The sequence below is a fragment of the Podarcis raffonei genome, chromosome 7 (assembly GCF_027172205.1).
Source record: "Podarcis raffonei isolate rPodRaf1 chromosome 7, rPodRaf1.pri, whole genome shotgun sequence".
Lineage (NCBI taxonomy): Eukaryota > Metazoa > Chordata > Lepidosauria > Squamata > Lacertidae > Podarcis > Podarcis raffonei.
In genome coordinates, this window is record NC_070608.1 from 54579147 (window position 1) to 54603979 (window position 24833).

Below are 24833 nucleotides of genomic sequence, written 5' to 3' on the forward strand. Positions count from 1 at the left end.
CAGCGCTGTCCGAAGACACTTCCGGGTCACGTGGCCAGCGTGACGAAGCTGCTCTGGCGAGCCAGCACCAGCGCAGCACACGGAAACGCTGTTTACCTTCCCGCTATAAAGCAGTACCTATTTATCTACTTGCACTTAGGGGTGCTTTCGAACTGCTAGGTGGGCAGGAGCTGGGACCGAAAGACGGGAGCTCACCCCGCCGCTGTTGAGCATATTGCCCCCCAAATGCAGACCTTCCAACAGGCCTTGAAGACTCAATTATTTCAAGTTGCTTGCTCTTAAAGGTTTTACAGTGCTGCTTGTTTGAGATTCTTTTCAAGTGTTTCAGCTGATTTTCATAGTATACTGCTGTTTTTAAAGGGTTGCTTTGTGGTAATTGTGATACTGTGTTTCATGAATTTGTTTTACATCAGCCAGTTTTGTGAGGTCTTTCCCCTAAAAAGCAGCCTAAAAATATTTAATGGGGGGGACACACCCTCCGCTCCCAACAGTGGGGAGCACTATGCTTCCACAGACAAGATCCTCATCACCAGCTTGCAGGTCAGTAGTCTATTGGCAAAGATCGGGCACTCTACTCCAGCCATTGCTCTTAGCCCTTTTGTTTTGCAAATGTGTGGAGCAGAACAAGCTGCCAGCATGCATAGCACCAAGGGGGAAGGGATATATTTACTCACAGTCACTACCGTCAAACAAGTCAATAGATAAAGGTCTTCTCAGCATAGAACTGCAGCATTTAGGCATATTTCTCTTGCTCTATTTGCTGCAAGGGCTCAGTCCAGGCACCCAAGTGGGGATCTTGCAGCCAGCCCACTAGCAGGCCAGACTTCTTGGAGGTGGTTGCACAGAGCTGGTTTGCCAAGCATTTTATAACCTACAGCTAATCCATTCTGCGGTAAGGTTCCACGAATGCTGCAGATGCAATTCTGTAGGTGAAAAAGTGGATCACGACAGGTGCAGCTTGTTGTTTAAAGGTGAAAAGAGCTCAGCCAACCTGCCCTGCCCCTGACACACACACACACACACACACACACACACACACACACACTTTTTCAGCACAGTTATTAATGCTACAGGGGTCCTGCCCTCATTTGTTTTTCTGGCCACAATGGCTATGTGTGGGAAACCGCCATGGCAATAAAGACCATGGATCATTTTTGCCATGGTGCACATATAATCTAAAACCCATCACTGGATTGCATATTTTACGCTTTCCCTGTCCTAGTCCCAGAGGAACAAAATACCAAGTAGCATAATATACGTTTGTCTTACTAATTTGAAGCAAAGCAATGGAAGTGGAAGAGGAGAGAGAAGGCAGGATTTTCTGATCCCATAGAGTTTGGGGGGGGGTGTTATACATACAGAAAACTCTGTGTGTGTGTGTGTGTGTGTGTGGTTATCGATGCTGCTCCTAAACTGGAAGATGTTCCAGAGACTTTAATTGAATTGCATATTTGCTTATGCATACATTTGCTTGATCACTATATTAGTCACAGTTGCTTTAGGGTTCATGCTCACAAGAAGAAGCCAGAAAATCAATGTGCACTATTAAAATAAACTAAAGGTACCTTCCCTCACAGAGCAATCATGTCAAATTTCACTCAATTAATGCTCCCCATACTGAATTTAACGTATTGCCAAGCCCCTTGGTTAACTACCTCTGTAATGAAAGTCTCCATGGAAAAATGGCTTAAGTGCTCAAAAGTAATGAGAGGAGAGAATGGCCAGTGTGAGAGATGTGCCATATTTCCTTTCCTAGCAAATCTCTGTTGAATAATTCAGCATAAGATTCATGCTCTCCCTCTTTCTCATATAATTTACTGCATATAACCTGCATATATTTCAACTTCTCACTACTTACTTATACATATGCATACATTTACAAGCTATACCTGGAATGAGGAGATTAGTATGACCTAGTCAAAGTGCTTTATCATACCTGCACAGTTATTCACTGCCATATAGTTAATTGATCAGTAAACTTGTTTTACAAGCTCCCCTCCCCTACTATTATATTAGAAGTTGCAGTAAAACAAAGATGGGCAACCTCCAGCCCACCAGATTCTGTTGAACTTCAAGCCACCAGCCCCAGTCAGCCTGGCCCAATGGTCAGGAACAAGTAGTTTTTAATGTTTAACCTTTTATTACATTTTTATATGTCTTGGAAGCTGCCTACTGTGGCTGGGGCAACCCAGCCAGATGGGCAGGGTATAATTAATGAAATTATTATTATTATTATTATTATTATTATTATTATTATTATTATTAGCTGTTGTTGTTTGTTTGTTAAATTTGTGTACAGTTCTTTGTCCAAAGATCTCAGAGCAGTTCACAGCATAAAAATACAAAATAGAAACAGAACAGAACAATAACACACACACACACCCTCCAACAAACACATATAAAAGGATATAGAATATTAATCAGTCAAAGGCCTGGTTGAAGAACATTTTTGTCTGGCGCCTATAGATGTATAATGAGGGTGCCAGGCAAACCTCCTTGGGGGAGCATTCCACAAATGGGGGGGGTACAACAGAAAAGGCCCCTTCTTGTGATGCTGCCCTCTGGACCTCTTGTGGAGGAGGCACACAAAGAAGGGCCTCAGATTATGATCTCAGGGTCCTGGTTGGTTCATATGGGGAGTGGTGGTCCTTGAGCTATTGCATTCCTGGGCTGTTTGAGGCTTTACAGGCAAATGCCAAAACCAGCACTTTGAGTTACAGTCCAGCAACATATGGACAGTCACAGTTTCTTCAGCCATCCAGTAAAAGGTACATGTCTTCCAGTGATAGAGGAAATAATTTCATTGGGTGGTGCCCAAGTAGGCAAACTTCTCTGGCCAGGTGATGGGTGCACAAATGCATATACTAGGGAAATGTGTGCACATTAATACATGTATTAGTTAAAATTACATACAAAAATTGCTTTGCAAACATGTGCATAGTAGGAAACATTTGCACAAAAAAGCTTGACAAATTTTCCACAGGAAGTTCTGTTTAATACAAAAAAGTGCACACTAATGCGGAGAAGCTAAGAACTGAATTTAAGATGGGGGGAAATGAGCAACTGAGAGAAGTAAAAATTGACATATTTACCCATCCCTACTTTTAAGTTATAAACATTCTGGACTTAGTGGCAAGATTCAAGAAGTGTAGCCTGACTATCACATGTTGGGGATAGCGCTGCATTCGGAGAAGCAAGTATTTTTCCTAATATAAACCTAGGAGCCATCATTATGATTATTCAAGCTGTGAAGGCCTTGTCATTTTCCACATGAATTTGAAGCTGCAAGTTATCATTAGAATGGCAAGGTTTGCCATTGGTGGCAGGAAGTACAGAGAGTGTAATCACAAGCATGGTGCGTAATTCTCGGGTTCCTACCAGGATGGTCACCGACATCCTGCTGAGAGTCTAAAAAGAAGGTCAAGATAGGTAATATTTCTTCCTCTTCTTGCTTCTTCTCTTGAGGCGAAAGCCTTGCCGCCTGCTTTTCATCAGCCGTATCTGAAAAGTCCTGTGAGAACAATCGTAAAATTTGTAACATCCCAACTGTGACTGGACAGCATTGCTCACAGCATTTAATTCTCTGGATAAACTGTGACTTTGTCATGACACTGCAGTAACTTGGTTTCCACACAGCCTGCTAAAACCCTGCACAAGCATTATGCTTTGAGAGACATCACACTCCAGACAAATCTGCAGATCTATCGCACTTAGCTAGATAAAATAAGTTGTCCTGACAGTCAACAAGATTTCGGGAATGAAAAATAGATTGCAGACATTGCTGGGCCCAGGCAACAACATACATCTTAAAATAAGCTTATGATGCTGAGATTCCAAAGGTCACCTGGGAAGTTTCAAAGAAGCTACAAACCAAGGAGATTCAAACCAAACTAGAGAGAACTGCTTAGAGGGGAGTGGGACTGTGGCTCCTTCCCCCATTCTTCTTCATCCCCAATGGCTTCAATTCAGAAAATTGGGAAGGAAAGCCTACTCACATATACATTCTATGCTGTCGCTCCATATGGACAGTGCAAATAGAAGAGGCATAGATACCATGGGGCAAGTCTGTCAGTCCAGTATTTCTCGAATTTGAGTCCCCAGATGTTGTTGGACTACAATTCCCATCATTCCTAGCTACCATGACCAGTGGTCAGGGATGATGGGAGTTTTTGTCCAACAACATCTACGGACCCAAGTTTGAGAAAGGTTGCTCTAGCTTCTATGTAGTATTATTTATTAAATTTGTATACCGCCCTTCATCCATGGATCTCAGGGCAGTTCATAACATAAAATGCATATGGTGGATGTGTTGAAGGATTACTTGTGAACTGCTGTAGAACATGGCAGATCCCCCAAATGAACTGTATGGGCCTCAGCATGAAAACTGAGGCACATTTTCAGGAAGTGCAAGGGACAGCATCCAGCATACAAGGGGGTATACTCAAGGTGTACATAACTTGAGTGGTGAGCCCGTGATAGATCCATCTACACACATACCAGGTTTTGGTCAACCAATTTAATAAATAATAATAAATAAATATTAACCAACACCACCCCTCCCAATTGCAGCAAAAAAAATGTGTGTATGTACACATTTGCTTTATTTATAAAAACAAAAAAGATGCAGAACAAAAAATTAAACCAAATAAACATGCCTAAAACATCAAGTCTGAACAGGGGAGGGCGGCAAGGGGGCAGAAAGAGATAGAAAATTGACACCCTGCTGGCTTTGGAGGAGGAAAAGTGGCAAAATGCCTACACTGGACCCTGTAGCTTGGGTACAACTGTCAAGAGACATTGCTGGCAGATGATGATCATGTTAGAAGGCAAGCAAATTAATGCAATCTTGACACTGTGGAGGATGTAACTATGTAACTATGGGAACAGAGCTGGCAAATGGGTTTGTTTGTTGCAAGGTCTGGTCCCTAAGGAACAGGAGAAAGTCAATAGGTGAAGCTTTCTATCTCCATGCTAAGAATTGCATGTTTTGAATTTCTGTCTGCCATGAAGCTGCTAAATTAGGGTTTCCAGAATTAGGGTTACCTCCTGGGCAATGGCGCCCCAACCGCCTGTGACTCCCGAGCCTTCCCCAATCTCCTGCCCCCTTCCCCCTTTGTTCTGACAGATCAGGGGAGGCTCGGGAGTCGCAGGCGAGTGGCCGTTGCTCAGGAGGGGCGCAAGATGTGCGGTTTCTCTGCCAAGCAAGGTGCAAAGCCCTTCTTTCACACCCTGTGAAACATAAACGTGCAGAGTTTTTATAAAACTGGGCAACTGCCGCCTGTCCCTGACTCCCGAGCCTCCCCGATCAGTCAAATCAAAGGGGGCAGGGGATCGGGGAAGGCTTGGGAGTTATGGGTGGGCGGTGCGCCATTGCCCAGTTTTTAAAAAACTCTGTGCATTTATGTTTCACAAGGTGCGAAAGAAGGGCTTTGCACCTTGCCTGGCAGAGAAACTGCGTGCCTTGCGTCCCTCCTGGGCAACGCCCGCCCGTGACTCCCGAGCCTCCCCTGATCTGTCAAAACTAAGTGGGAAGGGGCAGATCATCAGGGAAGGCTCGGGATATGCATTTGTGCTTGGGCCCAGCGTCTTTTGCCTCACCATCCCCACTACTGGTATGCCCCACAGAGGACCTTAAGGTCCATGAATAATCATAGTTTAGAGGTCCTGGGCCCTAAGGAAGTCAGATTATCCTCCACCAGGGCCAGGGCCTTCTCAGTGATGGCTCCAACCTGGTGGAATGCTCTGTCCCATGAAGCCAGGGCCCTGCAGGATTTAACTTCCTTCCGCAGGGCCTGTAAGACAGAGCTATTCCGCCTGGCTTTCAATTTGAACTTAGCCTGATCTTTTATTCCCCTTCCTTCCCTCCCCCTCCCCTTTTTATGAAGATTACCCCCTCTGGGATCCCACAGCTAATTCTCCCCTGATCTCCTCGCTGGCCCAAATAGGACTAACTTAGCCAGCTAGCCCTGGTGATCATCTAATGTTTATTGGATGGATTTTCCCACTAAATTGATTTTTGAATTCTGAATTTATTGTTATTCGTGTTTTATACTGCATTTTATGCTGTTTTTTGTTGCATCAATTGTTTTAAATTTGTTGTTAGCCGCTCTGAGCCTGGTTTTCTGAACCAGGAAGGGCGGGGTATAAATAAAAATGTATTATTATTATTTATTATTACTGACTCCCTGTTGCTACTCAGCTTCAAAAAAAAAAAAAGTGTCCCTGGATTCATTGAAAAAAATCTGGTAACCATATGCTATATATTCATGGTCTCTCTCTCTCAAAGGGGAAAAGGCAGGGAGGTAAGGGGTTGGGGAGAATGCTGTTTGAACTTTAAAAAGTACCGTATTTTTTGCACCATAACACTCACTTTTTTCCTCCTAGAAAGTAAGGGGAAATGTCTGTGCGTGTTATGGAGGGAATGCCTACGGGTGGCATGCCTACAGATTTCCTCCTCTAAAAACTACGTGCATGTTATGGTCGGGTGCGTGTTATAGAGCGAAAAATACGGTAATTCAAAGCTAGCCCTGGCAGCAAATACAAACTGAAAAGAAGAAGCCTAATCATGACCTGCTTCACAGTTAAGAAGCATTTCCCAGTTGTATTGTACTGTTCTGCTAAGGCAGACACATCGGAAAAGGCCAAGGAGTTCATGCAGTCACCAGACTTCCAAGGTGGAAAAATATAATATATGGATAGCTTGAAACAGGAGCGGGAGAATACCACACACAACTATAATGAGGCACTCTGCAAAGTCAGAGTCAATCCTTTGAACTTCAGGGAATCATAATCCATCAATCTGGCTTCCAAAAGATGGATCATCATTTTTTTAGCGAACATGCAGGATCAGTTACAGGAGTGTTCTGGGAATTGTAGTTCAAATGACCTTTCATGTTAGTCAAAACAATAGCTCAAAGTGACTTTCCCACTTACAAATGGATTGTACTTTTCACTCAATGCTCCTGGTGCACAGTTCTTGTTAAAATAAAGTGAGGCAAGGACCACATGAAGCCTTTAGCAACTTAGATACAAGGTTCCCTTTATTGTTTTGCATTTTTTTAAAAAGCGAAACCCATCTGGCTAAAGGCAAACATACGATATGGCCGTAACAGCTAAGCAGCTACAGCAGATGTTGCAGAGACCAGTGAAAAGTTAAACAAAACCTGGCCTGATAGCCTAGAATGTCAGTCTGTATAACAAGTTTGCCCCCCACCTCAAAGAATTGCAAAATGGACATAGAAGAATTGGGATCATAGTGTGGGTAGTAAACCCTTCATCCATGCTCACCCCCAATAACTGGGGGTGCCTGCTACAATGAGAGGAGGCTTTTATGGGTGCCAATGTGACTTTTCCTCCCACTGCAAATAGCAGACATGGGGAGAAGATTCTGAACAGGATTGTGAGGTCAAAGGGTTAATCACCTCCACTTCTCCAGTGTCATATTCCTGATCTAGCTCAGGGACTCTTGCACTGTCTATTTGGCCTTTTGCTAGTGGCCACCTTAGGAGTAAGCAATTCCATAAATTAATATGTCGTTTGGAGAACTACAGTGTCTATCCTTCAGCTTTTGCCAATCTGTTTTGTGTGCATTAAAATCACAGCCTTTCCCACCAGAACGGAAGCACAAACCTTTCCTTACCTTGGCACTGCTGCCATGCAATTTTGTATAGAAGACTGGCAAAATTAACAGCATCTGGCCCTGATCACAGTTAATACAAGGTGCATGAATTATAATGAGGTGAACAAATTTCAAGTGGTTCTTGGTTCACTGAGGGCATAGGAGGAAATGCCTTTTAGGGTAGCATCTAAAAAACTATTTCATTCATCTGCCATTCTTTCTCCCAAGTTTTGGTCAGTAGGCAAGATAAAATGCATGCACATGCAAGCTTTTATTTGCATATTTGGGGTTTTTTATTTTCTATTTTAACAACAAATTGACAGGGTTTAGATACAGGATTTCAAGGATGAACCTGAGTATGAACATTATGAGGTTAGTAAAAGCAAGACAGCAATAAAGAGACCTACCATTAAGTGTCTGATCATAGGTCCTCAAATGCCCGTTCTTGCAAGCCTTCCTGGTAGCGTGTATACAGAACAGTAGGATATGGACGCAGGTAGATGATGTGTTCTCATTCTCTCTTTCTGACAGAGGAGGAAGCACAGCCAAAGTACTCTGCTCTTTTCATAGTAGAAGAAACTGCACAGCACTATGGTGGCTTCAGGTAAAAGAGCTAGCAAGCAATTATGCAGCACTGGGCAAGATATGTATTTATTGAAAGAGCTAAGTTTCCAGAAGCTGCTTTTAAAAAGCTCAGACCAGGGAGTGAATGCCATCAGCTCCTGAAGAGCCCACCAATGTCCTGAAACAGCTCTCCTGTTCAATTCTTTTGCCCTGTAACTTTACTATTATTATTTAAAATAGCAAACCGCTTTGAATGCTTTAGCAGAAAAGCTGCACCACATTCAAGTAATAATTTGTCATTCAGCTGCTCTTGTGGAGGCTGAACAAAGTACAAAATCCATTTATGCAGCAAGTAGTGTAGGAGTTTCTAGCTGTTTTTCACACCTGACACCAGTGCTATTTTTCTAGAAAAAGAGGTGCTGGAACTGACTAGGAATGCTTCCCTTGTTCTCTTATCATGGCAATAGAGCCCAACTTAGAGGTGCTGTCACTGAATTCTGGCGAGTTCCAGCTGAAAAAAAGCCCTGCCTGACACTATTGGTATGAGCTTTCAGATTCAAGAGATATACCTCATGTCAGTTTTCCATGGCCCATTGCTGTGTTTCTTGGCAAAACAGACAGAAGGTGCCCTCTCCTTTCCCAATAGCAACTTGTGTGGAAAAAGGGTTGGAGGAGACTAACTGTAGCAGCTCAGAAGTAAGGAAAGGGTTTTCTAACATGCACAAAGCATTCTCCTTTATTATTACTTCAAAACCTTAAGAGATGTGTTTCAGCAACACAAACAAGTTCTAGGATTAATCAAGTTTAAGTTAAGCTATACCTGCTTTACAATTCTGCAGAACTATAGCTGGAGCATTTCCACCTCTAGGACTAGGCTAACTTGCAAACACTTTGTCCACTATTGTTTTGAATTCTTTGCCATCTTATGAAATATTCAGTTCCAGACTCAAGAATGAGATCAAATAGGATCTGAAGCATTCTGTAGGGTTTGCCTATTTCCCTCCCGCTGACAAAATGACAGAGAAAAATGCACCAAGACAGAGGCAAAGATTCTGGTCTGTTTGTTAAGTGTTCTGCAGATGAAAAACCAGCTGAAATCTCATTGCCTTTTTGAATTCAAATGCACTCACCCACTACTGAAACTAATCCTCAGGATAGTAATCAATGCCATCTTCAGTAAGTTTATTGTGCTAGCCAAAGGCTATGACAAAAGCATAGAAACACAATTTCAGATACAAAATATAAAGGAAAATACATGAATATTTTCCCGTATGAATTTTTGTCTCAGAATATATCTGCAATTGTTTTCATTCATCCCCACCACTCCACTTTTCTCATATTTATTGATTTATATACTGCTTTTATATTCCAAAATGGCTTCTGAGTGGCTTACACATCTTTCCATTGAATTGGAAAAAAAATCTCACTAGTCCTTAAATTTAAGTTCAATGACAGAATGTACATGCATGAGAACTACTGCATATGTACGGATTATATTTGGCTTATATGACTCCAAGTGGAGGTTAAGATATAGATTCTATGAAATTATTGACCTGTGGCTATTAGTCATGTTGCTTAAATGTAAACCTTCATGTGCAGAGGCAAAAATCCACTGAATACCAGTTGCTGAGTGGCCTTCGAGTCCTGCTGGTGGTCTACTGGCAGCATATAATGGTCACTGTTGAAAACACAGGATGGTATTCAATGCAAGTCATATTCAGAGGAGGCCCCCTGGAGTTAATTAACTTAGGCTCATTAATTTCAATAGGCTTACTCCAAGGAGGACTTAGCTGAATACATACCACAATATTGGACTACGTGGAATCATTCTCCCCGATGCTTTTTAACATCTTTATGCGCCCCCTCGCCCAGCTTGTCCGGAGTTTTGGGCTGCGTTGCCATCAGTATGCCGATAACACCCAACTCTATCTGTTGATGGATGGCCATCCTGACTCGGCCCCAGACACACTGACCAGATGTCTGGAAGCTGTGGCTAGATGGTTACGTGGGAGCCGGTTGAAGTTAAATCCTTCGAAGACAGAGGTCCTCTGGCTGGGACGGGGCGATATGGGATTGAGGGGGCAACTCCCATCTCTTGCGGGGGTGCAATTAGTGCCAGCATCATCCGTTAAGAGTTTGGGTGTAATCTTCGATACCTCCCTCTCTATGGAGGCGCAGATTACCGCTATAACAAAGGCGGCATTTTTTCATCTCCGCCAAGCTAAGCAGTTGGCTCCTTATCTCTCTCGCCCTGACCTAGCCACTGTGATCCACGCGACGGTCACCTCCAGACTATTATTGTAACTCGCTCTACATGGGGCTGCCCTTGAGACTGACCCAGAAACTCCAGCGGGTGCAGAATGCCGCGGCGAGACTCCTTATGGGGTCTTCGCTGCGAGATCATATTCATCCGGTACTATACCAACTGCACTGGCTCCCGGTAGAGTACAGGATCAGCTTTAAGGTGCTGGTTTTAACCTTTAAAGCCCTATTCGGCCTAGGACCCTCGTACCTATGGGACCGCCTCTCCTGGTATGTCCCACAGAGAAATTTACGGTCTGCAAATAAAAACATCCTGAAGATCCCAGGCCACAGAGAGGTTAGGCTGGCCTCAACTAGAGCCAGGGCTTTCTCGGCCGCGGCTCCAATCTGGTGGAACACTCTGTCACAAGAGACTAGGGCCCTGCGGGACCTGACATCTTTCCGCAGGGCCTGCAAGACAGAGCTGTTCCACCAGGCCTTTGGTCAGGGCGCAGCCTGACCCCCTCCTCTGGCAATCTGCACAGAATTTTGCTTAATGGTTGCCATCAATTTGATTTTAATTAATTTTATAATGAATGTTTTTAGAATGTTGGATTATTTTGATTGTTGTTAGCCGCCCTGAGCACAGCTTCGGCTGGGGAGGGCGGGATATAAATAAAAATTTATTATTATTATTATTATTTTGGATTTACAATGATTCAATGCTTCAAAACATGCCTAGATTTGTATTCCAACAAACAAAGATAATAGTCTGTAAACAGTATCAGAAGTCATCCTGTTTTACTAAAGTAATCAAGGCCCCACAAGAGTCTTTGTAACATCTTCCACTAATATCTCTGTTAAACAATTTATTCTTACATTATGAGATACTGTTTCATGTTTATTTGTTGCTCTCCATAAGTTTTTGGACTACAACTTCCATTAGCCATGCTGGCTGGGCCTGCTGGGAGTTTGGGTTGAACAGCAGCAGGAGGGCTTCAGGTTAGCCAATCCTGTTATCAGGATACGTTCCCTTATCTAACAAGAATACTTAATTTCTCCAGGAAGACACATAGTCTATTCAAAGACAAAGTAATTTATTTTACATGTTTACAGAAAATAAACTATTCTTTTTAATTCACAGACAGCTAACATAAGAGTTTTTGTTACATGTAAATTATGGTACATATTTTTAGAGACAGGTAAAATTCAAAATAATCATCTTCATGTAAAGCAACTCTGTTTAAAAAACTAAATTCAGTAATTTGTACCAAACCAGCTATTAACTTTCTCGGTGCTCAAATAAAGGACCAGATTGATTATACAGTATTCATTTGTTTCTTCCATCCACACCAGTTCCATATGTACTTTTCCAGTCAAATCCATGTAATTCAAATAATAACTGGGTCCCAAATATTGATAGAGACCGGATGGCTTGGGAGACAGCACCATATTGACTGGAGCACTAAAACACCAATATGGTTTTTGTGAATCGTCCAGAAGGGTCACATCCATAATGAAACAATTCTAAAGCATGCAACAGACAACGAGAAGGAAAAAAAGTAGAAAGAAAATCAGTCTTCATACTCTGCACATGATACCAATAACACAATGATTATTCATTCAAAGGTGCATCTACAAAATCCTTATTCCCACAGAGCTATAGCTGACTTTTGTTGCTACACAGAATATAGCAGACAAGATTAGCTGTAAAATAGTCCTTCTAACACAAAATCCTAATAACCCAGATACACTTCAATTAATTGTGACAAAATTAAGGTAGGTCATCTTTATCTCCTTTGATTGTATAACAGCCAAGGTCAAAGACTTATGTTTTTAAAACAGCAATATTTTTAAGGTGTGGCTGTGGCAATCATGTTATTGTCCTATTGTTTTTGTTTATAGTTATCAGCAAAACAGTACAGAAGACATTTACATCTTCCTTCTGAATCACATCATAAATCAGCAGCAGAGAACTCAATAAGGCCTAATTTCCCCTTAAGCAGATGTGTAAAGGCTACACAAAGCTGTCACCAAAAACAAAACTAGCAGTATTTGCTAGAGCAGTGGCAGGCCCCATGATTAACTTCTAAAAATATCCCTCAACCCCTATCTACCACATTACGGATCCCTAAATTCCTTTACCAGCTTTCCCTTCTCTCTCTCTTTCCATCCCCCCCCCATTTTACCTGAACATTGCCTTCAAAAACACCTGTCATCCAAGATAAGCCAATGTTTCCAACAAGAGGTAGATGTTGGGCTGTTTTTTTGTAACTTATCACAGTAAACCTCAGGTATCCATTTCTAATGTAATCTGTAACAATCAGCAAGCCATAAAAAGATATCTCATATCAGATTAACAGTAAGTGGAACATTCTTCACCCTCCTCTAAATAAGATTTATGTCATCTATGAATACAAGATCCAAAATGAGTCACAGCCAGTCCACCAGACAGCTTTCTGATTGTGACATGGACATAGAGGTTAAAAGTGTATAACTTAAGACAACACTAACAACATACTCAAGAACCACCTTTCCCAAAATAAACCTACCAAGACCCTCTGATCATCATCTGAGGCCCTTCTTTGTGTACACCCCCACAAGAAGTCCGGAGGGTGGCAACATGAGAACAGGTCTTTTCTGCCCCCCCCCCCCCAATTTTTGAAATGCTCTCCTCAGAGAGGCTCTCCTGGCACCATCATTAAATATTTCCTCTATAACCAGGCTTCTGGCCTTTAGTATCTGTAGCCTTTTAGAAGTGGGTGAGATGTTTTTAATGTATTTCTTTTTTCCTCTTGGTTTTAATGTATCTATGTTTGGGTTTTTTGTCTGCCTGGTTTGGTTGGTTGTCCATTGATTTGGGTTGCCTAGGGCAAGATAAAGCGTCTAACACATTCAAATTACTGTTAACAACAACAACAACAATGTGTTGTTATTATTACTCCAACTGTTAACACTATAAAGGTCAGGGGTGCTCAAGATGATGTCCTGAGGCCTGAAAGATTCCTAAGGCACTATGGCTGCTAAACTGATCAAACTGTATTATGCAATCTTCTACATTATTTTCTACCCCTTTGCTAATAATCTTTACACTGCTCATCTTTTAATGGCCTCAAGACATCATATTAAATGCTCTTAGATAGCAAGTTGAACAAGAAATTCCACTAATCACCCCTCTTCACTATGAAAACTGACCATTTATGTCCACTTCAGTTTCTTTATCATTTCATCTACAGTACTGATTTTCCAAGAAGCAGATTTTTTGCTATAGCTATTAAAATTGTTAATAACCTTTGATGAGGGTCTATGTCAAAAGTTTTCAGAAGTTAATCTGCATGATAATCAGCTGATTCATCCTTACCCAAAATATTTCTTATTATAAATATCAGTATATTTCCACGGTGTTTCAGGTTCATCTGCGTATTTGGCTGACATCTTATATTCTAAGATGTAACCTTATCTTTCAGGTTATTTCCAACCTCAGAATTACATGACTAAGTGGAACCACAATGAAACTGTGCGGTATGAAACATTCCTGTTCTGTTTTCCATTCTTTTATGTCCTCTTCTCCACAGGCTTCTATTATTTACTCCACCACCAGTCAGATAGCCGCAAAGAAAGTTCAGTTTTCACTGGGCTGCTTTGGGAATTATTTCCAACCCTAGTTTGCCCCCTCCAGCACTATTTTGTATGTCTGAAAACCTGAAGGTTTCTGCAAGCCTACTGATGCTTCCATCTTGTGCATGTATGATGCCATTTTGGCTACATAAAAGATTCATTATCACAAAATTGAATTTGCCCTAAGTAGATATGAGAATATAAAACGTCAAAATATAGAGTTATCTGTGTCTCCTGCCTATTATATTTCTTTCAGTCTAGCCCCAATGCACTGGTCACCATTTTCTGATACCTGAGCAACTTGGAATAGAACAATATTCTGCTTGATGAGGGATCATGTGAAGAAAGAAAACAAGGAAACAATATCTAAAACAGGCTTCCTCAGCCCTCCAGATGTTTTTGGCCTACAACTCCCATGATCCCTAGCTAGCAGGACCAGGGGTCAGGGATGATGGGAATTACAGTCTCAAAACATCTGGCGGGCCGAGGTTGAGGAAGCCTTATCTAAAATAATGGTGTGGTATCAGACTTTGAGATCTCCACGCAGCTTCTCTCTACTGAGAAAGGCACAGTCAGTAGTTCTAGAAAATAATTTATTTGGCGAACACTTGGCCTATCCTTCCAACTTATTAGATGCATGCAGCAAACAATTAAGGAATTTTAAACCGTTATTGTGCAATGGTCAAGAAGGTTTCCTGCAAGGCCAATCGAAAGTTCCAATAAAATCAATCAAGGGGTAGAGGTCAGCTAAGAAGCCATTGTATAAAACAAAAATAGTTAACTGCTGCTATCAAATGAGCAGTACCTGGCCAAAGTCACATCTATCATAACCATGTCCCTTCCTATTCCTGTCCATGTCCCTTCCTGTTCACCCCCAGGGAACAGCCAGAGAAATCTACAACTCCTGTTTTGGGCAGGGATCCCCTTTGCTTACCCAGGAAGCTGCAATCTTGCTCCACTCAGACCAAGAAGAGACAATGTGTCCAGGTTGGAGTGGGGGATAATTACAGACAAGGATCATTCTTGTGGTTAGGAACACATACTAAAATTAGATCAACAGAAACCATCTTAAGGATGCCATCAAAGTACCTTTTTTACAAAACAAACTACGAAATGTGCCACACATGTAAGTATTTCCCCTGCTGTGTAAGTCAATGTGCAGCTGATAGCCATGCATGCCATATTCTGGGTCAATATCATCCAAGATAGCCTTATCTGGGGCTGCAGCATATCTCCTGAAACAAAGAATAGGAAAGAAATAAGGCATAGTGTATAAAAAAAAGTTAAGAAAACATAAAATAAAATGCTTGTTGTGAATTTTTTCCTATTTTTCATAGCTACTTTCAGCTTCAAATATTCCTACTCAGGCTGTGTTGTCATCTGAGTAGCCTTTAGAAATTAGCACATTTAAACAGCCTTGATTTAAACATATTTGTAAGTGAATTTCAATCATGTTTGAACTGGATAACAAGATCCCAGTTACACAGATTTATTTCTAAAATACTTTTCCATGTGAAATCAGCTTCAAAATGCATATGATGTTATCCCATGTAGTGTCATCTTGGTTTTGCTTGAATGTCTGTTACAGTAGTTTGGTCATTCTTGTATTCAATTCCAGTACACACTAAACTGTAAAGCAGCAGGAAAACAACATATTCTCTGTGGAGGGTCACTTGTCCTTATATATGGAGAACAGCTTCTATTTACCCCTGCTGATTTATATGTGGAAGGGTTCCTGTTTTACTCCCACTCCCAACACAGTATGTATAATTCAAAACCTTCTAATAGCTGCCACCATATAGCTATACTTAAACTATACTTAAACGACCCAGTAGTCGTTATGCTTTATACATTGTACAAAACCAGCCAGATATGCTTTTAAGTAAATAAAAACTAGATGTTCTTTATGTATAAACTATAAAGGGAAAATAAGGTTTTATAAATGACAGTTGCTTGCAAATACATACACTTACATAAGACTGACTTGGAAAGCATAGGTCCCTTCCCTATCAAACTTAATACCCTTAGTCACTCAGTTCTCACCACTGCCAGGTACAGAAGACTTATGCTGGTTTCCTATGAGCCAGGCATGCAGGCAGTTCTCTCTCTGGTCAGCTCCAGAAGCAACTTGCTGAATTCTCTCTCACTGTTAACAACCAAGCCTCTCTGCCAATCTTCAGCTTAAGCCATTGATTCAGCTCTATTGGGGGAGGCTATACTTCCAGGCTTTCTTTAGCCTCAATAGCCCATCTTCCACTTGTCTCAGCTCTAGACATCAGATTTCTCTCCCAGCTGCTTCTTCTGGTTCACAGTCTCAGTCAGTTTCACTATTTCTGAACAGTGATAGGACTGGCCTTTGTATGTTGCAGCCAGCCTACTTGTCAATCAATCAGATTTGAGTGACATAGAATTCTGTGTCTTCAGACCACTTTTCAGGTCCAATGAGTGACCTAGAATTTCTACCCAGTAAGCCAACCAGAAGTGAAATTTTACAATCCGCTCAGTATAAAAAGAACCCAGCTTTTCTCAGACCAGTCTTACGCAATTAACTGCCAGCCACCAACAGACAATCATTATTTCAAACTTAACCTTTCACATAGCCCCAAATAATACATTATATATTAAACAAACACATTCTAAAAGGTGATTTCTTCAAATCCTCTGCCAAAATAAAAGGGAAAACACTTCTAGAAAATGGGAGAACTGAGTATATAAAACTCAACTCTATAATCATTTATAGTTAAAGGTATCAGGCAAATGTTTAATGGAACCTCAATAATTTAAGTAATTTAATTAAACATTTTATATGCACCATTAAAGCCACAGATTGTTGTGCTTTGTAAGTCAATTATTGGGCACTGCCCAACATAATTCACATTCTTGTTGAAAAGGAATCACATTTAAGGGAAGTTATGTTTCAAGAGAACTTAAGTCGTAGAGCTACACTCAGCATCCATAAGACAACTAAAATCGGTACTTACACTCTGGCAGAGCCAAGGGTGCTTCTTTCAATGAGCTGATGATAATGAAGACATGCCATAACGAAAGCAATTTCACTTTTCTAAAAAGTTAATTATAGAGAACATATATTTTCAGCATGAAGTATTTAATTTTCCAAAAGGACTTTTGAAGAGTAAAATCCATTTAAGCTCATAGAAAGACTTGTCCTACTCCAGATTATAACCATGTATCACTGGCATTTTAATATACTATTTTTATAACTTAAAAGCAACAGACTACAATTCATGTCAATTGCTGTACACAGTTCCCATCTATTATTTAAACGCCTGAACAGGCTACAAAAGGAGCCTTTGAAGGATGCAAAGTGTCATAATAACATAATAACCTGGCTGGATTAGGCCAAAGGCCCATCTGGTCCAGCATCCTGTTCTCACAGTGGTCCAGCAGATTTGTGGGGAAGCCCACAAATAGGAATCGAGTGCAACAGCACTCTCCCCTCTGGTGATAGTCCTTTTTTTGGTACTCAAAAAGAAAATTAGAATTAAAAATAGGAAAATACTAGAGTTCTTTGTGTTAATAAACTGGAAATCTGATCCAAAATCTACTGCCTTAATAAATGGAACTCTATGAAATCCTGATTAAGAAAATTAAAAATATACCTTTCCAGAATTATTCTACAATGGCAAAGTAAAACTAGGAAGGGCAAGCAGCTTTGTTCAACCCCAGTATAAGGAAACATGTTGTCCCTGAATTCCTTGTATTTCTAGAAGTAATTCCATCTACCATAACACAATCTTCATACACCTTTCAGCAGCAGCCACATTGTATAATTTATCAGTACATTTTGGAGTAGCCATACTATTAACCAAATAACAGATAAAGAAGGCAGAAAATAAAGAAATGAATAATCTTAAAACAAAGCCTTAACAGCTAATTAGCATATGGAATAAGAAACTTGAAACTAGTTTAGGTTTTATGACCTGCAGTATTGTTTTCATCTTGTAAAGGGGGATATGTAAGTTTACATATAAGAAAACAAAATAAGAGCCACTGCAGAAAGCATCTTATTGGGGGAGTAATCTTACCTTCCAAACTCCCACCAAGAGTCCTTGATCAAAACAGTAAAGTTCAACAAGGGCATCACAGCCAATCATCTTTGCATTTTCTGTCAGGTTAGCCAGATCATATTCAGAAATTAAAGAACGTTGCAAAGGCCTTTCAAGAGACATCGAGTTAGTTAAGAAAAGAACAGGTATTGTTAATATGGAAGTTTGATTAGTTTTTGTCTTTTCCAAAACGCTGACATAATCAACTAAAAAGCTATTGCACATAACTTGTTTTTGGAACAAATTATAAGAACAATACTGCAACTATTACTGAAGGGGTTTCCAACTTCCCCTTTGTTGGGTGTCAACTCCTGTCCCCTCCAGCTTCAAAGTCTAAGGCAGGGTTGTCCAACCTATGGCCTCCCAATGTTGCTGGACTACATCTTTCCTCAGCCACAGGCATTGCCGATAATCAAGGGAGATATAATCCAACAACATCCGAAGGGCGACAGGTTAGCCATTTTCTGTGCTTGTTTTCTTATTGCACAAGCAATGTGTACATGGAGGACATGAGGAACACTGGAATCAATCACCGTCTGATGCCAAATCCATGGATCCAGAAATCTCCTAAGCAAGCAATAATAAGCAATCACCATACTGCTATGATAAATAGCCGTATGCATGCATCTCTTTGCCTTCTGTGTTAGGTATGTTAGTCCAGAACACACTGCATATGGAACTTAACATGACCTTGGACTATATTACTGTCTGCTACTACATCACAATCGACTGTCACTGGTTGGTAACTGATTTGCAAAGTACGGTGCTGTGGTAAATGTCCTTCTACTACAAGCAGTGGAAAATAAGAATTCTAAAAAAATTGAAAACAAATTATTCATCAGGAAGCTTCAGCAAGCAACCACTGCTCAATATGCTAAGAACACAAGTTGGGTGGCAATCCTAGCCCCCATTATCCAGAAGTAAGATCCACTGAATTCAACAGGACTTACTTCTGAGTAGATGTGGTGAGGATTGCACAATTAAAGAATTAACTTACCTATTCTTAGGATGAACTTTGCTGTCACTCAGAAGTATAGGTGTCACTCCAAATATCTGCAAACCTGACAAAGTGTCTAAACAAGGCCACTTTAAATAATTCCAATACACAGTAACAGATGTCTCATTATAAGAGATATCTGTCTGTTCCAGCACATGTTGCTTTCCATTTCTGTCCTTTAGTATGACCATCCATTTTAAACCAGAAATCCTGTTATTGGGAAAGCAAAAGGCAGAGTGCAAAGTTTAAGGTAACAATCCTGAGCAAGCCCGGCATCAGTTAAACTGGTGTAAAGTACAACAGATCCAAACTCCACAGCAAGGCTACTGCTGGCTGAGCCAGTCTATAAAATACTGTTTGAGTTACACTACCCTGTTAGCTGGTTTAATTTACACTGGGCTGTCAGGTCACATGACCAAGGTGGGCGAGCTTAGGATCGAGCCTAAATCCTCTCACCAGGCATGTCTCAGCTGGAGGGTCCTAGCTAAGCCAGGATGGGAGAGATATGTCAGTATATCTCTGGCTGCGCCGAGGATGATGGCGTTAAGTCAGTGTAGCCTGGCTGTACTGGGAACCTCCTGACTCATCCAGAGAGCTTCTGGATCTGCTCATCGCAGTTGACCTTGCTGTAGGATTGCTCCCTTAGAGTGTCACTTCTACATACAGATAAAGAACATTAAAATTAATTATAATCAAAATGCTTGGAATTTCATAGAAGAGAGCCACATTTCCCCCTTTGTTTCTAAAACAGAACCTATTTGTTTTCTCCAAAACATGCTCTACAAACAAAATCCAAAGCTAACAAAATTATCTATATTATTTCAATTTTATTAACTTCCTACCTGGTAACTAAATATTAATCATAGTATCAATTTTACATATATTTATCAAATGATCCATTTTTTTCTTCCTTTACTCACAAATAAAATAGATAGTCATTAAAATATTTAAAATGTCCATGTATTACACATTATATAAAACTGCTCACTTGATAGCTTCTTTGGTTTTCAGTGGAAGGCCAGTACAGGCATTTATTGGCTTCAGAAGCTGAATCAGATCAGCTTTGCCAGCAGCTTTTTTTTTCATGATGTACTCTTTCTTCCAATATCCTGACTCCCTATCTTGCGACTCTGGAAGATTCAGAGAGACAGCTGATTCCTGGGCAGATTCAGTCCTCCATTTTTTTCTTTTAGGCAGAAAAGACTTAGAATATATTTTGAACCAGATTGTACTGGAGAAAAATACAACATAAAATAACATAAGAATCACTGAAATATTTAAAGAGCATGCTGTTCTGAGATAATGTTTAAGCCATCATTAAGTATCAGGAGGCAGATTCTGTCTTCTACCAAAAAAAATGCCAACACTTTGAATGATCTTAATGTAGCAGAACTGCTACAAATTTTGTTAATTAGCACTCATGATCCAGCTTTATGTCATTCTCTATTAATGTTAGACTAAAATTAACACTAAAATTGGCTATTGGATGATAAGCGCACAACATTATTTATTCATAGACTCAATTTTTATCCCACCATCCTTCAAAACAAGTCTCAGGACAGTCATCAACAATTGAAAAGCTAACAAACACAATCAATATAATCAATATTAAAAGAGCATAAATGACTACAAATTATTTATGATTGTTCTGGATTACTTAGAATAAGATATTAGGTGACCACCTAAGAAACTAAATTAAAAACCCGAACAGTTTCTTAACAAATTATATCAAAGGGAATCCCCCGTGTCTTCTGCCAGCCAATCCAACATCAAACAACACTACTTTCATAGCAGCACCTGTAAAAAGGCCCAAGTGCCTAAGGAGGTTTGTATTTTGAATTGTACCCAGAACAACTTGGGAGCCACTAAGATCCAAATGGCACATACATAATCACTGTTAAATATAACCTCCCTGCACACCCAGTGGCCAAGAATTACTAAGGCATTTTTTTCTGATGCACGGAGGGGAAATAAGTGCCTAAAAAGCAGTTAAACATCTGATATTTATAGACCTAACAAAAGTTTACTGGCATACACATGTGTCCTTGTTTACTATTATACTTTTATTCACTTATTATCCTTAATCCTTTTTCAAACCACATCCTCAAGGCCAATGATGGGAAGGGGGAGTACTACAGTATACAGAAAATATATACAAAATATTATGAGCATGTAAATGTGTAGTATTTATTTACAATATTTATATACCATATTTCTACCATAACAGTTCTCAAAACAGTAGATGAAGCAGAGGTGTTTCTGATGGAGGGCAGCACTTGCTTTATTCCCCAAACTGGGGCAAATCACATTCAGACTGATTCAAACTGCCGCATAGCTTAATAACACTATATAAGTTATTTCATGTAAACTGCTGTAACGATGAGAAAAAATTAGTACAGTAAGTTGTACTTGCTTGCTTTCTCCCAATAATCAAACATAAAGGGATAATATAAATTAGATTATAATGACTGCTGTCATGTTAAAAACCTCTGGCTATATTTTACTGTCCCTTACTTGTCATTGGACAGATGATAAAAACTTTTATTCACACAGCCAGTACACAGCAGTGACTCTGCATTCAGGTAGGATAATATCTTCAGTAGTATCTCTGATGGCATTCTGGAGGATGAAGATGAAAAAGTGATGCAGTTATTTGAGTGGAAGAAACATGCAGCAGCATATATCAGAATGAAATCTATCCCTGCTTCATAAATCCGGAACACAAAAATCTGTCTACGTGAAAACAAAAGCAGAAATAACCTGTAGAATTCCATCATTACACACAAACACAATATGAAGAAGGTAAATGTAATTTAGGGCACAATGGGCATCTCTCACTCATTTAAAGGAACTTAAGTGGAAAAACTTTTCATTCTAGTGATAGAATCAGTGTCACTCCTGCTTGCACACAGAAGTCCAGAAGAGTTTTAGCAGGTGGAAATATATACCAACCGTTCACGACATGGATCAGCACTGTTCCATGGAAGGTGTCTATGTCAGTGCAGAAAAGGTCCCTATTGTGCGAGGGGAAATATGACAAGCACACTAGCTCTAACTCTATGGTGTCTATCCCTGTCAACCTCCCCAAGTTGGAGGCAAACATCTGTAACACAGAGTCTGTTCTATTAATATAGGCTTCCTCACATGAACTCAGGGTTATAAATTACATAGGGGACCTACTTGAGTAGAAAAGGCTCCTCACCCCAGAAGTTATCCCTCCAATTCATGTAGGGTGATAGGGATGTTCATCCCGACTGTTTCTCATCATGTTATAAACTAAAACACTTTACTAGGTCTCAGCTGTCTGCATCATGTAGCACCGATCCACACTGTACATAGGATGACCAATTTCATTTCATACATTATGACTACTACACTGAGCCTCAACCACACATATAGGTTTCTCAGCAGCTTCCACATTTCTACTCTCATTTATGAAGTGGTACAAGCCTCATTGTTATTATGAAAATATATGATTCATTATTAGGGATGACACTGCCATGAGCTGTTCAGCTACACAAAATTAATTTAGCATTTTCAATGTACAATCACCAAAAGAATTCAGTTTACCTTCAGGGTCATGTGAAAGAATCTGTGGTTACACACCAAGACATGTTTACAATTAAACCAGCTCTTGAAATCATAAATGTCCAGCTAAGTATTTAAAAGATAAATACTTGTCTACAATCCTAAGCATGCTTGCTAGTGAATAAGTACAACTGAATTCAGTGAGATTTACATACAAGGTAAGCATGCATCTGTAAAGCATGAAGAGTATGTTACCTGTCAAAATCAATTGCAGAATTTGACTTGATACTAGTAGACCTCGTACACATCCTGCGAGTGTGTGTCTTTTTGAGTTGCATGGCTGCTGGGTATTCCGACATAGCACTATAAAAAACAACACATATTATTATTACAGTATTATCATCATCATCATCAGGGGTGGGAACCTTAGGCCCAAGGTCAAATGTGATCCTCCAAACCTCTCTCTCAGGTCTTTAGTCCCAGGCCAGAGTTTCCCAGCCCTATTTCATGCCCTCCTTGAGTGATTTTGGCCAGGCTGGAATGCATCCTTGAACTGTACTGTGATGATGCCTCTTGCCTGCCTGGATGGAAAGATTCGATGGGTGTATATAGAAATCTAACTTTTAGGTAGAAAGACGCATACTATCCAAAGGTAAAAAAAATCACCTGTTGCTCCACTCACTTTTACCTCTGTCCACTCCCACCACTGGGTCCCCAGAAGATTGCCAGCGAGGGGAATACAGCCCAATAAGCTTGCAAAATTATTTGTTCGCTCTTGTTCGTTGGGTTTTTCATGTTCTTGCCCTCTTATAAACTCTTATAAATCCCACCAAGTTAAATGAGTCTTCCTCCCAAGTGAGTACAGGATTGTGGCCCAAGGTTTGCAACACTTGAAAAAGTGTTAAGCATAGGCTGTTTAACGTTTTCTCTACCACCTTTCTTTTTTATTGTAATTATGTTGTCGTGCTGGTGTTGTTCGGCATGGTTTTGGGCTGAAAACCAACCCAGGAGTATTTATGGATGAGTCGCTACATCATATTACAGTGATACCTTGGTTTACAACCATAATCCGTTTCAGAGGTCTGTTTGCAAACCAAAACAGGTTGTAACCCAAGGTGCGCTTTCGCCAATGGGGCCTCCAAAAAAAATTTGTTCGTAATCCAAAACAATGGGTTGTAATCCAAAAAAAGGTTGCAAAAAAAGGTTGCAAACTTCCAGGTTTGACGTGTTTGTAATCCAAAACATATGCAAACCAAGGTACCACTGTACTACAATTCCTCCTAAAAAAGGAGTCAAATTCAAGAATGAAACAGCAACACTACCAATCAGCTTAAAAGGGACACATAATGGGCACATAAGCAGAAAAACAGGTAAGCACCCCCTCAAACACACACACACACACACACACACACACACTTTTCCATTGACATAAAGACTTAGGCTGTATATTCTGTGAGAGAAAGCGAGTAAACGTGCCTAAAACTGTGAGACTCAAGAAAGGCACCGGGGGATCTGGGTTTAGGGCGTTCAAACAAGACGCCCCGTGATCCCCCACCCACCCCAGCAGTAGCGCCTGAAGGAGCGACTAAGAATGGCGACCGCGAGTCGACGCCGGCAGAAGGGATCGCGTCGGACAACGGGCGCGAAACCCCTAAGCTGTGCTGCCTCAGAATCCAACCGCGTCCTGTCGCCATGGCGACGTCCGTCGAAACGGGGCGGGGGGTGGGATGGTCCTTCGCTACCGCCCAGTCAAGGCCACGGGCGCGTCTGCAAAGAACGCGACGAAGCCGAACAAAAAGTAGCCCCGGGCAGAATTCTTCCGCCGGCGCTCCTGAATTTATTCCCCACAAGCAGCTTCCTTCCCGCACTTGGGTCAATGTAGAGTATCTAAGGGGCGGGTCGTGGCGAGACGAACGCGCGTAGGGCGGGGTCGCCTGTTGCCAAAATAAAGGAGAAGGCCGGAGACGCGTTCTTTGCTGCTTTTGTCCTGGGGGCGGGGAGAGTTGGCCGATAGGGCTGATCCTGATCTATCCCAATTCCCAATGCACGTTTCCTCAGAAGTTTAATGGCCCCACTCCCAAGTAAACGTGCACAGACAACCAAATGTACTGGTAACCTCAATCTTTAGGAAATCCCATACATGTTTTCTTGGAAGCAAGCCCCACAACTGTGCCCTCACGGGGCTCTGCTTGCGTGTTGT

At 40.9% G+C, this 24833-nt stretch overlaps 1 protein-coding gene across 4 annotated transcripts; it reads right to left on the reverse strand.

The window, feature by feature from the left end:
- Window positions 1–11503: 11503 nt before the first annotated feature.
- Window positions 11504–24497, reverse strand: FBXO15 (F-box protein 15). 4 transcript variants are annotated; one of them, XM_053396637.1, is made up of 11 exons: window positions 24106–24209; window positions 23092–23210; window positions 22889–22996; window positions 21620–21724; window positions 20094–20336; window positions 19106–19315; window positions 18088–18217; window positions 17023–17102; window positions 15131–15276; window positions 12613–12737; window positions 11504–11950 (listed from the first exon to the last, which is right to left on the reverse strand). In XM_053396637.1, the coding sequence occupies exons 3-11, from the start codon at window positions 22990–22992 to the stop codon at window positions 11681–11683; spliced, it is 1413 nt and encodes a 470-aa protein (XP_053252612.1). In that variant the 5' UTR covers window positions 22993–22996; window positions 23092–23210; window positions 24106–24209; the 3' UTR covers window positions 11504–11680. The 4 variants fall into 4 exon arrangements, with proteins under 4 accessions (XP_053252612.1, XP_053252610.1, XP_053252613.1 ...); XM_053396635.1 differs by lacking the exon at window positions 23092–23210 and having other exon boundaries at window positions 24110–24497; XM_053396638.1 differs by lacking the exon at window positions 23092–23210 and having other exon boundaries at window positions 24193–24303.
- Window positions 24498–24833: the final 336 nt, after the last annotated feature.